General features: G+C 42.5%; 1 protein-coding gene across 8 annotated transcripts in view; it reads right to left on the bottom strand.

Annotated features, from left to right (window-relative positions):
• The window catches only part of UHRF2 (ubiquitin like with PHD and ring finger domains 2), a 99,138-nt gene extending 98,033 nt beyond the window's left edge, over positions 1–1,105 (bottom strand). For 7 of the 8 annotated variants that reach the window (XR_004177863.1, XR_004177864.1, XM_021927506.2 and 4 more), the window contains exon 1: positions 302–1,105. Coding sequence is in view for 6 of the 8 variants with exons in the window: in XM_021927506.2 (XP_021783198.1) it covers positions 302–454 (153 nt within the window). In the remaining 2 variants the exon portion in view is untranslated. The remainder of the gene's footprint in view (positions 1–301) is intronic. The other variant, XM_031654218.1, reaches the window with a different exon arrangement.
• Positions 1,106–18,494: the final 17,389 nt, after the last annotated feature.

The raw sequence follows: 18,494 nt of genomic DNA, 5'->3' as shown, positions 1-18,494 counted from the left end.
ACCTCGGCGTCCAATGCCTACGGCCGCTGTCCTGCCAAAAACAAACGGCGAGGTATTTGCGCCCCGGACACCCTCACCTCTGACCCCGCTCGGCGCACCTCCAGTTCGGGCTGGCAGGGACCCACTCCCTCCCATCCGGCGGGACGGGGCCCCGCACGCTGCGCCTCGCGGGGGCTGCCCACCCGCAGCGGAGCCAGGCGACAACAGAGCGCGGCGCACCGAGCCCTGGGACCTGTGCGTCCAGAGGAGCCCAGCTGTTCCGGCCCCCGGCTTCGCGAGGGGCGCGGCGGGCGCGCCTCACCTGCTTGCCCCGGTAAAAGAGGCGCTGGCATTCTGGCCGCACGTCGAACAGCGCCCACACCCGCTCGCGCAGCTCCTCAATCGTGGCTTTGCGAGACACGTCCTCAATGGTGCACGTCTTGGAGCCATCAATGGTGCGAACCTGGATCCACATCTTGGCGCCTAGAGAGGAGCCGGTCCCCTTTGTCTCCCCCTGCGCTCGGGGCGCCGCGCCCCGCCCGGCCCGCGCCGCTTCCCCTGCGGCTCGGGCCCTCCGCGACAAGCGGGCGAGCGCGCGCACTGGACCTACCGGACGCCGGGCCCGACAGGCAGCGGCGACTCTCAGCCCGCGCGACCGACCAGCCGACTTGAGAAGAGACGACCGGAACCACTCTGAGGCGCTGCCACAGACACCGCCTCAAAAAGAGGAAGAGGCCATGTCTGCGCCGCGCAGAGTGTTTACTTATAGAGCTGGAGCTCCCACATGGAGGTCACGGCGCCAAGCCGGATCTCGCGATATCCACGCCGGGCTCCGCCTTAAAGAGGAAGCGGCCCGAGAGACGGTTACAGACCCGAGGGAACGAAAATGGGCAGGCGCGGAGAGGGCGGGACGGAGGGGCGGGGCTACCAAAAGCCGTTACTTTCCCCACCGCTTGCACCTGGCCCCTGGGCACGCCCTCTGGCCTTTGGTTTCGGGCGGTTGCGCGGCTACCCACATCGGTTGCCGTTTTGAGGACTCGTTTCAGGGCTGAGGGGACGGGCGCCTCCTCAGGCTTAGCGAATAGGGGTCTTTGGTCTCAAAAACACACCAAAAATAAGAAACCCTGGCGTGCTCTTGTATAATCGTGGAAAGGGGGCGCGTGCGGGTGCGGCCTAAACTTCTGAGAAAGAACTGAAGGAAACGTGCGCGCTCCACCGCGCTCAACAGGAAAGCTCCCGCCACGCGGCCATGCAGGTCGGGTCGCCCGGGAAAGGCCCCAAGGGCCCTCCTGCTTCGCGAACACGTTTCCTGCCTGGCCGCAATGCTGCTTTCGCGCGGAAACCCACGTCCGAGGGTTTCCCGTCGCCTGGCGGAGGCGGCAGCCCCAGGCCCATCCTCAGGCCGCGGGTCCCGCTGGGTTCGCCCTCTCTGACCTGCAGCGCTCCCAGCCGACCCTCCGGCCTTGGAGGAGCCGGGGCTGCTTCCGGAAAGGCCGCTCTCTAGCTCGGGATATTTCCGTTCGTAGACCTTCCGCGTTAGGGGTGCCTTTGGCCTAAGGGATTGCGGGTTTGCGGAAAACAGTTTTAAATAATGCAGAGCTACGCGCCTCCGAAGAAAGAACTCCAAAGACCCTACTAGGATTAAACTCTCAGAAGTAGGCCCAACGCCGCGCTACCTAACAGGGCTTTCCCCCGCCCCCTTCTTAATCCTTCCCTGCTACAGCTGGGGAGTTGGGTAGGGGTGAGTGGGTTTATTTTAAATGAAAATATGTCTTCGCAAGAAGGGAGACAGGATATAAAAGAAAACAAAACAAGACAACTTGGACTTCATATTTTCCAAAATTGGTAACTTGAATATTCCTATCGGTGCTAATTATTCCCGTAAAGATAAAGATTTTTTTTGGGTAATAAACTAATAAACAGCTAAAATAATTACAAGCACAGACAAGACCAGTAGTATATCATGAAAAAGAAGAGAAAGGCCGGGCGCAGTGACTCAGGCCTGTAATCTCAGCATTTTGGGAGGCCGAGGTGGGCGGATCACTTGAGGTCAGGAGTTCCAGAGGTCAGGAGTTCCAGACCAGCCTGGCCAACATGGGGAAACTCCATCTCTACTAAAAAAATTTGAAAACTAGCTGGGCATGGTGGCAGGTGCCTGTAGTCTCAGCTACTCGTGAGGGTGAGGCAGGAGAATTGCTTGAACCTGGGAGGCGGAGGCTGCAGCGAGCCAAGATCACGCCACTGCACTCCAGCCTGGGCGATAGAGTGAGCCTCCATCTCAAGGAGAGAGAGAGAGAGAGAGAAAAAAAAAAAAAGATGGCCCAACACAGGAGAGAGAGAAAAATTAACTGCACATACATATTTTGGGTTTTTGCCCCTGTGAAAATTTCAGTTACCAGAACCTCTATATATAATTCACATGTCTGGCCCTATTTTAATTAAAACAAATATCGAGTATTTATTACATATGTAAATGAGAGATTTAGGTTGGTGCAAAAGTAATTCCGGTTTTGCCATTACTTTCGATGGCAAAAACCGCAGTTACATTTGCACAAACCAAATCTACCTAAAGCACACTTACTACCTATCCCAGTAAGGCAAAACCATTTACTATTAATGGTTTTGCTTAGTAAGGCAAAACTATTTACTATTATAAGGTTATTCTGTGGCCTCGTGGAGTAACGTTGTTTTTTTTTTTTTTTAGTTACCTCTCACAAAACAAATTACAATCTAGTTGAGATAAGATTTAACAGAAAGAAAATATTAAAGAATAGTTTAGTACCAAATACTGATGTTGGCACAAACTATGATTAGAGATGAGAGAAGGGGAACTAGAATGATTAAGAAAAGGGGAAGTAGAATGATCTGGAAGCTTAAAGATAACTGTACAACTTGACATGAGTTATGTGATACATAGTAGTAGGAGGCAGCATTTAAATGTTCAGTTCATGGATTGAGATAGACCGGAATTGTAATCCCAGTTTTACTGCTTGCTTAAAATGTGATCTTGTACAAATTACATCCTCAGTTTCCTCAATGTAAAATGGTGCTTGAAATAACCTCATGAATGTAAAGTGGTTTGCATACTATCCCTTAGTAGTACACAATAAATTATTTTAGTGCTGTTGTTATAGAGAAGATTTAGATAAACAGACTATACCCAAAGAGGAAAGAGTGCTTAAACAAAGACAAAAAGTATGCATTTTCACAGGTCTGAAAAGACTGCAAATCAGAGAATGGTTGACTAAATAGAGAAGGGCAGCGTGTGAAAATTAGCATTCAAAGCAGAAGATTTTTGTGGGCCCCAGGGAAAAATTAAGATTTTTAAGGAGTAGATGGATGTAATTAAATATGCATTTGAAATAATAGCAAAAGGAATCTGGACAGATACCTTAGGAAAAAAGTAAGGAAGAGGGAGATGAGGGGGAGAATTTACTGTCAGAAAGTTTAGGGAGGAGGCAATTGTGTCAGTTTTGGTGAAATTAGTGGCGGTAAGTAGGAGAGGAGAGGATGTATTCTAGAGTATTCTAGAAAATTGAGCATATAAAACTTGTGGGATTGTGGATATAAAAGATGAGGAAAATGGAATGTTGAGAACAGTTTCCAAGTTTCTAGCTTAGGAGAATTAAATTGATGGCTTGGTCAGATGGTGATGCTCTGAACTTGAAGAGGAGGCAAGTTGGGAAAATACAATGAGTTCCAAATGGGCTGTGTTGCGTTTGAAATGCATCCGAAATATAGCATCTGTCTAGCTGGAGATGTCTAACTGACCACTGGAAACAGAAGTTTCAAATATTGAAGAGAGAGAGGAAAGTTCTTAAAGCGGGACTTTTTAAGACCTCCTGTACACACTCTTATGAGATTTATCTTTCTTAATGTGGTGGGGCTTTAATGGAGAACTGGGGCGGGGTGGGGATAAGACTACTGTCTCAAAATTAGGCATCTACTGAGACTGTATAGGATTTGTGTATAGATCCCAAACGATCTATGTTGTTTAGGACAGAGTTTAGAGATGTAAGACTCAAAAATGATATATGTGTCCTGCGCACCAAATGAATTACATCTGGAAACATAAATTTACATATGCAGTAGGCAACTTAGGGTATACACAAATAATTGCAAGTAATGATTCTATATATAACAAAATAACACCCTTCCTGTGTTTCTCCACGTAGTACTATGTACTGTTTTCTCTCTTTGCCTACAATACTGTTGTTGTGTTCTTAGGCATCTGCTCAGTTGTAAAGACAAAATAGTTCTCTGACAAAAACCACAATATTAGACAGTTGGTTTTTTGATTGTTTGTTTGTTTGTTTGTTTTTGAGATGGATTCTCACTCTGTTGCCCAGGCTGGAGTGCAGTGGTGCAACCTTGGCTCACTGCAACCTATGCCTCCCAGGTTCAAGCGATTCTTGTGACTCAGCATTCCAATTAGCTGGATTGGAAGAACACACCATCACGCCCGGCAAATTTTTGTATTTTTAGTAGAGATGGGGTTTCAACATGTTGGCCAGGCTGGTTTCGAACTCCTGGCCTCCAAGGATCCACTTGGCTCAGCCTCCCAGAGTGTTGGGATTACAGGAATGAGCCACTGTGCTCAGCCAAGACAGTTTTGGCATATCATGCCTTACTACCAAGTGTGTAGCTGAAACCATTTGGATATGAACAGGGAAAAATAAAGAGAAATTATTTACATGGATGAAAAGCAAATACTAAAGTTTGTACCATCACTCATCATCCAATATTTGTTCAAGTCAAGAGGCGAAACAGAAAAACGTTGATTGTAGAACAAATTCCAGAATCTTATACTTCAGAATGTCTTGTTTTTTAACTACTGTCTCAAAGCCAGTAACTTATTTTTTAAAAGTGAATTACAACCTATCCTCTGAAGCTATGATTAATACCTTTTCATCTGCCCTTTTATGTTGGATGTCTTCCTTTTTCTCCTCCAGGGCCACTCTCTACCTGTTTGCAGTCCTAGAGTCCAAGAGCAGGAAGAATATAGAGGCAGTACCTCAAGCTTCCAACTGAGGTTGACCAATGGGGAGGGAGCACAGACAAAACCTGCAGGATGCGAAGAGAATGATATCAGGATATTCCCGTGACTCTCTCCCTGAAAGACCAAGTCAGACTGTCTCTTACCTTTACATGATGTCACTTGTCCTCTTCAGGTGACCTGCTCCAAATGACTCACTCTTCCATGTTCTGGTAACCTGTCTTTCCCTCCCCTGTTGCTTTGGGTTTAGGGGTTGTAACATATTTGCAGTCACTAGTCCTAGATGCATGCATATTCTTTCCATTCCCTATATCTTGTTCCATATTCTTATCATTGGTCCCATTGGGGTGGGGAAACCATTAAATTTTCTTAACTGGAGGATTTTGATTATAATCTCTAATGCTATTTTAGAAAGGACTACATGTTACAAGAAATGCACTAGAATTTCCATTGGCTAAAAAGCACTTCATATGGTTGCTCGTTACTTAGTCATATTTTAAAAGGTGTGCTCTTTCTAATGCAATCATGTATTTTTACTATGAAAATGTACTTTAGACCTCATTCTGGTCTAAACTTCTCTTTAAGAAATGGTGAAATGATTTGCACAAGGACATGTAACCAATGAAAGAGTGTTATTGTTTAAACCCCTAGTCTCCTTCCTCGCTGGCCAGTGTTCTTTAGCTTTTAGTTGACCCTCTTGTTTCTCTGGAGGCTTCCCCTTGAACTTTGTCCAAAGAACTTTGAACTTTGTCCAAAGAATAAACTTATTTTCTGCAGTGAGTGACGCTGGTTCTTTGGACAATCTGATAGCTCAGGTAGGAGTGGGTACCTGGGATTCTCACTAAAGACTTGCGGTGTATCCCCATTTTCAATCTTATGCCTTCCTCTGCCTTCTGCAATTTGTCCTTCCTATTGCCGAACGTTTCTGAGCGTCTTTGAATCAATTAGCTCATTTCTTACGCCGACGACAGTGTTTAACAAAATTTATGAGGGCTGGGCACCGGTGGCTTACACCTGTAATCCCAGCACTTTGGGAGACCAAGGTGGGAGGACCACTTAAGGTCAGGAGTTTAAGACCAGCCTGGCTAACATGGTGAATTCCCATCTCCACTAAAAATACAAAAATTAGCCAGGCGTGGTGGTGCATGCCTGTAATCCCAGCTACTTGTGCCTGTAATCCCAGCTGAGGCAGGACAATCACTTGAACCCAGGAAGCAGAGATTGCAGTGACCTGAGATCATGCCACTGCACTGCAGCCTGAGCAACAGAGCAAGACTGTCTCAAACAAACAAACAAACAAACAAACAAAAAATTATTAGACTGATCCTGTACTAACCCCCAGCAGACCAGACCAAACCAGCATGGAGTCACCTGTGCTAACTGCTACGTAATAAAACTGAACTTTGAAAGGGGCTAGTTTTCAAATAAATAAATAAATAAACCAGGAAATTCATAGCAACACAGCCACCAGAGGGGCCCCAGTTTACCTGAGCCTGCATGATAAGAAAGTTCACTCTAGACCACGTATGGTGGCTCACATCTGTAATCTCAGCACTTTGGGAGGCCAAGGCAAGTGGATCACCTGAGGCCAGGAGTTCAAGAGCAGCCTGGCCAACATGGTGAAACCCTGTCTCCACTAAAAATACAAAAATTAGCTGGATGTGGTGGCACACGCCTGTTGTCCCAGCTACTTGGGAGGCAAGAGAATTGCTTGAACCCAGGAGCTAGAGGTTGCAGCTAGCCGAACTCGTGCCACTGCACTCTAGCCTGGGCAACAGAGCCAGACTCTGTCTCAAAAAAAAAAAAAAAAAAAAATCACTCTGTTTTAACCCTATGAGGAAAGGAACTTTGAAATGGTCTATCTGCTTTCTGCTTTCTTCAGCCCTTTGCCTATAAAGCCAACCCCCTCTGCTCAGCTTGGCGGAACACCCATTCTATTTTACAGAATGAGATGTTACTCAATTCCAGAATCACAAAAGAAAGACAATTAGATCTTTAAATTTGTTGTAATTTTGTGTTTTGACATCAGTTAGGGTTCAACATCCTAATCATAGGGTTAACTTAAGGTTCAACTTCTGGGTAGGCTATCACATGCAACTTACTTTGCAAAAAAAATTGTAGAGATTTATAATAAAAGTACTTTACTATCTCTCACAGTTTCTGTGGTACGGGAATTCAGAAATGGCTCAGTTTAAAAGCCTGAATCTGGCTTAAGGTCTCTCATGCCAGTACCATCAGATGGGGGCAGAACTGGAAGAACAAGGACAGGATAGTTAGGAATTAGCTAGGTCTCTCTCTCTCTCTTTGTCCCTCCTACCCCCCCGCCCCATCTCTCTCTGTCTCTCCTCTGTCCTCTCTCCTCTCTCTCTCCCTTTCTTTAAGAAGTCTCAGGATCTCTCCATGTGATCTCTCTCTGTGGGCTAGTTTGGACAGTCTCACAGAATTGCCACCTCAGGGGCAGTCAGACTGCTTACATGGTGGTTGAAGACATCAAAGAAGGGGGAGAATTCCAGTGAGCAAAGTGCAAGTTGTATGACTTTGTGTATGGCTTAGCTTTGAAAGTCACATAGTGTCATTTCTTTTTGTTTTGTTTTGTTTTTGTTTTTGTTGTTGTTCGTCTGTTTTGAGACAGGGTCTCACTCTGACTGGCTGGCTGGAGTGCATGGCGTGATCTCAGCTCAATGCAACCTCCGCCTCCTTAATTCTTGAATACACAGTAGATCATCTTTAGTCCAATAAACATTAGGTTGAAACTAATGACTGTTGCTTTTTGGTTTTGTTTGGTTGGTTGGTTTGTTTAGTTTGAGATATGATTTCGCTATGTGGCCCTGGTGATCCTCCTGCCTCAGCCTCCCAATTAACTGAGACTACAAGTGCACACATCACACCCAGCTAATTTTTAAAATTTTTATTAGAAATGAGTTCTCACCATGTTGCCCAGGCTGGTCTCCATTTCCTGAGCTCAAGCAGCCCTTCTGCCTCAGTCTCCCAAAGTGTTGGGATTACAAGCATGAGCCACTGTGCCCAGCTGACTATTGCTTTTGGCAAACTTAATGAGTCCATCTTGCTCCCAATTGCACTGTCATTTTAAGCAGTACTTTCACTTTTTCTATTTTCTACTAAGTGGTATAAGATAATATACACAAAATGCAACAAATTATCTAAGTAATTATCCAAACAAATCCCATCATAATACAATAAAATGATGATATTAATAAAGCTAAACTGTCAGGCAGGCAAGGATTTCAGGGCTTCGACAAAAATGCATTTATAAAAAGGTGGGCAGAATTTTCCTTGCTCTTGTTGATACTCAAATGCTTTCTCAAACTCCTGACCTCAAGTTTTTTTGTTTTTGTTTTTTTTTGAGATGGAGTCTTGCTATTTCACCTAGGCTGCTGGAGTGCAGTGGCACAGTCTCGCCTCACTGCAACCTCTGCCTCCCAGGTTCAAGCGATTCTCCTGCCTCAGCGTCCCAAGTAGCTGGGACTACAGGTGTGTGCCACTGCTTCTGGGTAATTTTTGTATTTTTAGTAGAGACAGGGTTTCTCCGTGTTGGCCAGGCTGGTCTCAAACTCCTGACCTCAAGTGATTCACCTGCCTCGGCCTCCCAAAGTGCTGGGATTACATGCGTGAGCCACCAAACCCATCCTTAAATGCTTTCCTTTATAAATTGCAATACAATTTATAACCCGTCAAACTTGTCTCCATGCACATCTCAGGATCTTCTGGCAGAGTATTTCTCACCCGAGATAATCTGTCAGTGCACCATGTGGGTCTAGCCTAGACTTATTCACACAGTGACTGGATAAGTTTCTAAGAGAGCCAGTGGAAGCCTACAAGGCCTCTTGAGGTCCAAGGCTGGAATTGGCACAGGATCACCTCAACAGATTTTATTGGCTAAAGCAAGTTACAAGGCCAGCCTAGATTCAAGGAGAGGGAAAATTGATTCTTCCTCTTGATAGGAGGAGCTGCAAAGTCTCAATGCAAAGGAGTGTGTATATTGGGAGGGGAATAATTACGGTCACCTTATGTATTTATTTATTTTTTGAGACAGTCTTGCTCTGTCGTCTAGGCTGGAGTATAATGGCGTGATCTCAGCTCACTGCAGCCTCCTCCTCCCGGGTTCAAGTGATTCTCCTGCCTCAGCCTCCTGAGTATCTGGTATTACAGGCATGCGCCACCACACTTGGCTAATTTTGCATTTCTTTTTTTTTTTTTCTTCTTTTTTCTGAGATAGTGTCTTGCTCTCTCGCCCAGGTTGGGGTTCAGTGGCGCCATCTTGGTTCACTGCAAGCTCCGCCTCCCGGGTTCAAGCCAATCTCCTGCCTCAGCCTCCCGAGTAGCTGGGACTACAGACAGGTGCCCGCCACCACGCCTGTCTAATTTTTTGTATTTTTAGTAGAGATGAGGTTTCACCGTGTTAGCCAGGATGGTCTCAATCTCCTGATCTCGTGATCTGCCCGCCTTGGCCTCCCAAAGTGCTGGGATTACGGGTGTGAGCCACTGTGCCCGTCCTGGTCATCTTTATAATTAATCTAAAACACCATCTCTTCCTAACCCTAATTATAATAGATTCATAGATTACCCACTGATAACCTTTTATAGCTTTGGTAACATCTTGTCCTCTATTTTTCATAATCTTTCAATCCCTCAGTCTACCACAGATTATTGTATGTTTCACACAATTGCTGGCTCAGGCTGAATTTTCTTTTTGGCCGATACTGATGACCAGTTAATGCTGATAAACTCTGATCTACCTCAACTTTTGTGACTCAGTATAATTTTTTCTAAGCCTAGCTAAGGGAAAACTATATACTTTCTTGAGTGACTCCTCAGAATATGTCATAGTGAAAGACATTAGGGATTATTGTTTTGACTGTTTAAAATTAATGGTAATTGCTATGAATAGCAATTCATAAAAATTGCTTTTAAAAAAATCACAATACAGTTGATCCTTGAACAACACAGGTTTGAACTGTATTGATTCACTTATGTGCAGATTTCCTTTTCAATATAACACAGATAAAAAGTACAGTATTGGAGGGACTCAAAATGCACTTATATGGAGGACTGACTTCAAATATGCACAGGGCCTATAGTGGGATTTGAGCATGTGCAGATTTTGGTATACATGGGAGACCTGGAACCAATACCCTGTAAACCCAGGGATGACTGTCTTTAGTTTCTTAAAATGTGTCACAAATGAGTACAATTTTAATAATATGGGTGAACGACAACCTAATTAAAAATAGGCTCAGTGGGAGACGGGCAGAGAAAAAATAGGCACAGGCCCTTCACAGAAGAGGACATCTAAATGGCCTCCACACCTATGAAAAGATCCTAAATATCACTATCAAGGAAATGTATGTCCCGCTAGAAAGTACTAATGATTAGAAGGCTGATAATATTGAGTGTTAGCAAGGATATAGAGCATCTGGGACTTTCATATATTGCTGGTGGAGTGTGAGTTGATTAAACCAAGTTGGAAACCTGCTGGGTAGTTTCTATATACCTATTCTAGGAGCAGTTCTACTCGTAGTTATACATGCAATAGAAATTAGTGCATATGTCTGATAAAATAGGTATAAGAATGTTTGTAATAGATTTAGTTGTAATAGACCCAAATTGAAAACCACCTAAATGTCTACAAATATGAGAATGGATGAGCAAATTACGGTATGTTTACATAATGGAATACTACATAGCAATGAAAAAGAATGAACTACTGATACACACCACAACATGAATTACTCTCTAAATCATTACACTGAGTAAAAAATGCACATTCTGTATGATTAACTTCATGTAAAGTTCAAAAATATGCAAAATTAATTCATAGTGTTAGAAGTAAAAGCTTTGGGGAGTGGAGAAATTGGTGGTATTAACTGGGAAAGGTGCAAAGGAACCTTCTAGGTTATCATAATATTCTATATTATGACCTGGGTAGTGACCACAGGGTGGTTTATATATATAAACATTTATTGCACTATACACCTATGATTTGTTTGCTTTAATGTATGTACATTAAATGTTTATGCGTGCCTATATTCACATAATTATATAGATGTTCTTGTTAGAAAAATGGGACTTTTTATTTTTATCTATTGATGGTATAAATGAAAGCATAAATTCTATCCCTGGCCTCAAGATTGACCTGTATTGAGATATTAAAAAGGAAAAGATTTCTTCCCCCTCTTTTGCAGTTTAATTAGGGTGAAAACCCAGCATAATAATTTGATGTGGAGGCTGGGGGCAGTGGCTCACGCCTGTAATCCCAGCACTTCAGGAGGCTGAGGCAGGTGGATTACTGAGGTCAGGAGTTCAAGACCAGCCTGGCCAACATGGAGAAACCCGTCTCTACTAAACATACAAAAATTACCTGGGAGTGGTGGCACACACCTGTAGTCCCAGCTATTTGGGAGGCTGAGATGGGAGAATGGCTTGAACCTGGGAGACAGAGGTTGCAGTGAGCCGAAATCATGCCTCTGCACTCCAGCCTGGGGATAGAGCGAGACTATGTCTCAAAAATAAACAACAACAAAAAAAAGTTAATGTGACCAAAGGTAAAGAAAAACTAACTTTATAATCTTCTATAGGTTCTGCAGCTAAGGATATTGATGAGAGATTGATTAGTTCTGATTTTTGAAAGGTATGGTGCTGTGCATTCTTGCACACACAGGCATGTATGTATGTATACATTCGCATATGTGTGCTGTGTATATGCACACATATATGGGTAGATCTGAATGTGTGAACATGTGTGCTATGCGTGCATGTGTGATGCATGTGCATGCATGCACGTGTGTTTTCCACCAAATTTACACAGGAGTAAGGAGGCATAGCTTCACTCTAAACTAACAAATATTTTATGAAAGTGTGCATACTTTGAATCTCCCAAAATCAAACAATTCTGCTGAAGCTTCTGTGTACTATCTTTCTAAACACAATTAAAATTTAGGGAAATGTTTAGCTTCAGATGAATTGCCCTAGGGTGTGGTAGGGCACAAGGCACAGAGTCTAGGACAAGTACCTCACTCCTGTGTTAGGGAATAGGATAGTCCTAAAGTGGCAAAGTGTAGAATCTCACTGAGAAGGGTAAAGAAGAAGCTGTCTGTGCAGAGTGAACTTTGAAACAACGTGGGAGCAAGTCTAGAAACTGTGGTGCTCACCCTAGGAGACTCATATGAAAGGCTAATTTCCTTTGGACCCATAGCACCACTTCTGTCTTTTCTTTAATTTTTTTTTTCTCAGTTGTGCTTTTTTTTTTTTTCCCCCCCCAAGACAGACTCTTGCTATGTTGCCTAGGCCACTCTTGAACTCCTGGGCTCAAGCCAGGAATTTAGCCTTGGCCTCCAGCCTCAGCCTCCCCAGTAGCTGGAATTATAGGCACAAGCCACCATACCTAGTTCTATGCTTTTCTTACACTGTAATTCACTCTAGCTTGTTCCCAATTCTTCAGAAAACTGTTAGCCATTCTTCAGCCTCATGTTAGTCCTGTTATGGGTGCAGTGGACAGATAATTAGGAGACAGGCTGTAAACAGCAGAGCAACCTGACCTGCTTCACCTCTGTCCCAAAACCAATATAACTGGAACCACATGATTCAGAGAGGGAAGGTGGTGATTCTAAAATTTACAAGGTACCCCAGGAGTGAAATAAGCTGAACTCCATTGCAAAGAAGTGGTTAGGAGCTATGTGAACACAGACTGCTGCAGCATCGACAAATGCAGGACTGGATGGAGATGAACCCCTTGAGGTGAGACAAGGGTAGGGAAAGTAGAGGAGAGTGAGCTTGACTTACAATGTGGTTTAGGTTCTTCAATGAAGGGTCTAAAGGGGCATATGAAAGAGAAGATAGAAAAGAATGAGACCTACTGGAGTATGTGTGTGTATGTGTGTGTGTGTGTGTGTGTGTGTGTGTGTGTATTGAAAATATCTGATGTATGTAATTTTTAAAAGCCAAAATAAAGAGCCAGAATGCATTTTCATTTAGCTTTCTGAAATTGAGATGGGCAGGGATAAACTGAAGCAAGATACAACTTTTTTTAAAAGAGGGGATTATACCTAACATATATTCCTTGAAGATTTCAATTATTCTGAAATTCATAGAGCAATGGAAGAAAAGTCATAGGTTAGGAAATGAATGTGGTTGAAATTGGCACATATCATCAATAACTTTATACAAAAATCAGCAAATATGCTAAATGAATTTTAATTATGAAAAGGTCAAAAGACAGAGTGAATGTAATTGAGGCAGTGAATGTGCAGTTGTCAGATTTTGTATTCAAGAACTTCAGATAAACGACTTTCACTACAACTATGAAAATATCGATAAACAATTTTTTATGTCCCATTGTTTTTTTCATTGTTTTTTGTTTTGGACAGGGTCTTGCTGTGTCACCCAGGCTGGAGTGCAGTGATGCAATCACAGCTAACTGCAGCCTTGACTGCTCAGGCTCAAGTGATTCTCCTACCTCAGCCTCCTGAGAAGCTGCAACTACAGGTGTGCAACATCATGTCCAGCTAATTTTTTTTGTTTTTAGTAGAGATGAGGTCTTGCTATGTTGCCCAAGCTGGTCTTGAACTCCTGGGCACAAGCAATCCTCCTGCCTTGGCCTCCCAAAGTGCTGGTATTACAGGTGTGAGCCACTGCACCTGATGGTTCTGTAGTTTTAGAAAGCAAGTAGATGTAGAATAGAGACTCCTGACTGTCTCCATCAAAGAAGAAAGTCTAGTCAGGCCAATATCAGATATAATAGCAGTGCATAGAGGAAATAGAATTCCTCTAATTTCCTTGTATCTTTTCTGGATCAGTTCCAGTCCATAGTGACTAGGATGATAGCTCTGAAGAGGGCTCAGTTCGGGAGCAGTCAACTCAACCATGGTGTCAGCATTAAAGCATCCAGATCCATGGTCATTCTACTCTCTATTGTGTATAAACCCGTTTATTATAGTCTTCAGTTAGTTACTTTATATTGTAGCACTTGTAAGAAGTTCGTTCGTTCTTTCTCTTTCTTTCTCTCTTTCTTTCTTTCTTTCTTTCTTTCTTTCTTTCTTTCTTTCTTTCTTTCTTTCTTTCTTTTTTCTTTTCTTTCTTTCCTTCCTTTCTTTTCCTTCCTTCCTTCTTCCTTCCTTCCTTCCTTCCTTCCTTCCTTCCTTCCTTCCTTCCTTCCTTCTTTCTTTCTTTCTTTCTTTCTTTCTTTCTTTCTTTCTTTCTTTCTTTCTTTCTTTCTTTTCTCTCTTTCTCTCTCTCTTTCTTTCATCTTTTCCTTCCTCCCTTCCTCTCTCCCTTCTTCCCTTCCCTCCCTCCCTTCCTTTCTTTTTTTTTTTTGTTTTGAGACAGAGTCTCACTCTGTCATCTAGACTGGAATGCAGTGGCATGATCTCAGCTCACTGGAGTCTCCACCTCCTGGGTTCAAGCAATCCTCCCACCTCAGCCTCTTGAGTAGCTAGGACTACAGGCAAGTGCCACCATGCCTGGATAATTTTTGTATTTTTAGCAGAGACGGGGTTTTGCCACGTTGGCCCGGCTGGTCTTAAACTCCTGACCTCAGGTGATCCACCCCTCTCAGCCTCCCAAAGTGCTGGGATTACAGGTGTGAGCCACTGTGTCCAGCTGGAAGTGTTTCTTTCTATTCTCATTGGCAGGCATTTATCTATGGCTTTAAAATATTGGTGATTTAAATGCTTTAGACATTGTATTGGCTTACTAGGGTTGCCACAACCAAATACCACAAACTGGGTAGCTTAACAGCAGAAATTTATTTTCTCATAGTTCTGGAGGTTGAAAGTTCAAGATCAAGGTGTCAGCAGGTTGGTTGTCTCCTGAGGCCTCTCTCCTTGGCTTGCAGATGGCTGCTTGCTTTCTGTGTCCTCACACGGCCTTTTCTCTGTGTGTGTGCATCCTCAGTGTCTCTCCCTCTTCTAACAACACAAGTCAAGTTGGACTAGGGCCACACCCTTATGTCCTCGCTTAGTCTTGTTACCTCATTAAAGACCCTCTCTCCAAATATAGTCACATTGAGGATTAGGACTTCAACATAATGAATTTGGGTTTGGGGGCACAATTCAGTCCACAATTGATGTCTAACTCCATTTCAGGACTGCCTGGCTTCATTCTTAAAGGCTTTCTTCAGTCTTGGAGACTCTCCTGAACTTCCCTATTTTTCTCCTTTATTTCCTATCCACAAACAGGGATCTAATGTTTGTCCATGAAGTAGGCAGCTAGAAAAGCCAATGAGATAATGCTACACTCATAAACTTGAAATTCTCTCATTAACCACCTTCCTTTTAGGATTACAACTTACTCCCAATTATAAAGAACAAAATGCCTTAAATAAATGATGAATTACTATTAGAAAAACCCCTGGAACAAATTTAGGGATTTAAAAATTACTTCAGCCAGATAGATCTTCAGATGGCTAAAAATGGAATAAATTGTAGTCAAATGTTGAATATTGAGCTTAGAAAATTCGGTCAACTTATCTAAACTAGAAATAAGATCATTGGCAAATAACAACAACTGAATAGAAAGCTGACGCTGTGAGAAAGAATACTGATCTTTTTACTTTACAAGTTAAAAAACAAATCTAGATGTGATTATTTTCAAAGCTCCTTTTTTTAGTGGTTCATATTAAATCCTAAATTAGTAAAAAATTTTGCTTTTTGGAAGGCCAAAGCGGGAGGATCACTTGAGCCCAGGAGTTCAAGACCAGTCCTGGCACCGTAGTGAGACTGCCCTCTTCTTTACAAAAATTTTTTAAAAATTAGCTGGACATGCTGGCACATGCCTGTAGTCCCACCTACTTGAGAGTCTGAGGTCGTGATTGCTTGAGCCTGGGAGTTCAAGACTGTAGTGAACAGTGGTCATGCCACTGCAGCCCAGCCTGAGTGACAGAGTGAGACCTTGTCTCAAAAAAAAAAAAAAAAAGAGATTTTGCTTTCTAAAAAGCTAGGTAGTTAAGATTAAATCTTTTCCTTGAAAAAACAAAGGACCCAATAATTCAAATGAATACATTCTAAGAGTATGCAGTGAGAAAACAAATATGTAGTGCACACAAAACTCAAAGACAAAGAGTATGCTGAGATAAATTGTTTTGAAATGAAACGTGATTGTTGTTCTGACTTGGCTTTCCTGCTTTATAAATAAACACAGTATAGAGACAAGAGAAGAGGCCTGTGGCTGTTCACGCTGCAGATCTGAAGTGCTTCCTGTGTGCTGGCAAGTTTTGGTGTGCTTGCTCTCAGATAATTCTTCCTCTTTTTAAAAAGTCCAAAGCCGTCATCAGAGTGTCAAATATGATATTATGATCACTTAAAGTTATAGATATCGAAGGCATTCTTAATTTTTAATTTTCAACATTCAAGTCAGAAAAATTTACAATCCGTCCTTTTCCCCAGCAACTATAACCACAGAGTTTATCCACTGTAAATATCTTAATTTTCTTTGAAAATCCAGGTAACATATCTTTATTGCTTTTGCTCTATAATGTGTTCTGAGAGAAAATAAATCTTTATATACATGTATGCCTCACCTTAATATTCTCCAGAGCAAAGAATATTTCTCCCCTTTTCCCCCTGTCCACCTCTTTCTCCCCTCTGCACCCTTTCTCAGACATTTTTCTATGTGTTTATAACTTTCACTTAACACTTAACAGAATAACCTGAACATTTCCTTCTCATTATATGTAAACCTCTTTTAATATTTTTGACGGTTCTGCATAATATTCCATTATAATACACCTCAATTGATAGACATTTTAGGAAGCTTTTAGAGTTTTGCTACTATAATCAATGCCAACATGAACACACACACACACACACACACATACACACACGTATATTTATGAACATAAATGATTATTTTCTTAGACTAAATTCCTAGATGTACATGTTTTTTTATTTTGCTTTTTGAAACAGAGTCTTACTCTGTTGCCCAGACTGGAATGCAATGGTGTGATCTCAGCTCACTGCAACCTCTGCCTCCCAGGCTCAAGTGATTCTCCTGCCTCAGCCTCCCAAGTAGCTGGGATTACAGACGCCTGCTACCATGCCCAGCTAATTTTTGTATTGTTAGTAGAGACTGGGGTTCACCATGTTGGCCAGGCTGGTCTTGAACTCCTGCCCTCAAACGATCCACCTGCCTCAGCCTCCCAAAGTGCCAGGATTACAGGTGTGAGCCACCATGCCCAGCCTAGATGTACATGTAATTATTGAATTAAAGAACATGAATATTTTGACACAAAGAATAGAAGCTCACTTAACCAAAGAGACAGAAGCTGGTAAATGGTCTGTTAATAAAAAGAACTGGTTAAATAGAGAAATATAATATTTTATAAATATATATATATAACATTCTATTTTAACTTAAAAATACGTTAAAAATGTAAATGTACAGTGGCTCATCTTTATAATCTCAGCACTTTGGGAGGCTGAGGTGGGAGACTAGCTTGAGCCCAGGAGTTCAAGACCAGTCTGAGCAACATAGTGAAACTCAGTCTTTACTACATAAATAAATAAATAAATAAATAAATAAATAAATAAATAAAATTAGCCTGGCATAGTGGCATGCACCTGTAGACCCAGCTACCTAGGAGGCTAAGATGAGAGGATCTCTTGATTTTGGGAGGTCGAGGCTGCAGTGAGCAATGGTTGAGCCACTCCCTGGGTGAGAGAGCAAGACCCTCTTTTTCTCCCACTCTCTCTTTCTGTACACACACACACACACACACACGCACATTCACTCACTAAAATTAGATGAAATAAAAAATAGTGTTTAATTTTTGTGGGGACATAGTAGGTGTATATATTTATGGGGTACCTGAGATATTTTGACACAGGCATACAATGCATAATAATCACAACAGGGTAAATGGGGTATCCATCACCTCAAGCATTAATCCTTTCTCTGTGTTACAAACAATCCAATTGTACACTTTAGTTATTGTTGTTGTTGTTGCTTTGTTTTGTTTTGAGATGAAATCTCACTCTGTCACCCAGGCTGGAAGGCAATGGCATGATCTTGGCTCACTGCAACCTCTGCTTCCTGGGTTCGGGCAATTTTTGTGCCTCAGCCTCCCGAGTAGCTGGGATTACAGGTGTGCACCACCATGCTCAGCTAATTTTTGTATTTTTAGTAGTGATAGGGTTTCACCTTATTGGCCAGGCTGGTCTCAAATTCCTAACCTCAAGTGATCTGCCTGCCCCAGCCTCCCAAACTGCTGGGATTACAGGTGTTCACCACTGTGTCTGGCCACTTTAGTTATTTTTAAATGATCGACAAATTATTGTTGACTGTAGTCATCCTGTTGTGCTATCAAATACTTGATCTTATTCATTCTATCAAACTATGTTGTTATACCCATTAACCAATCCCCTCTTCTCCCGGCCACTACCCTTCCCAGCCTCTGGTAACCATCATCCTATTCTCTATGTCCGTGTGTTCAATTGTCTTAGTTTTTAGCTCCCACAAATAAGTGATAACATGCAAAGTTTGTCTTTCTGTGGTTGGTTTATTTCAC

The sequence above is a fragment of the Papio anubis genome, chromosome 13, assembly GCF_008728515.1.
Source record: "Papio anubis isolate 15944 chromosome 13, Panubis1.0, whole genome shotgun sequence".
Classification (NCBI taxonomy): Eukaryota; Metazoa; Chordata; class Mammalia; order Primates; family Cercopithecidae; genus Papio; species Papio anubis.
The sequence above is the reverse complement of the archived record's forward strand: the minus strand, read 5'-3'. Positions and strand labels throughout refer to the sequence as shown.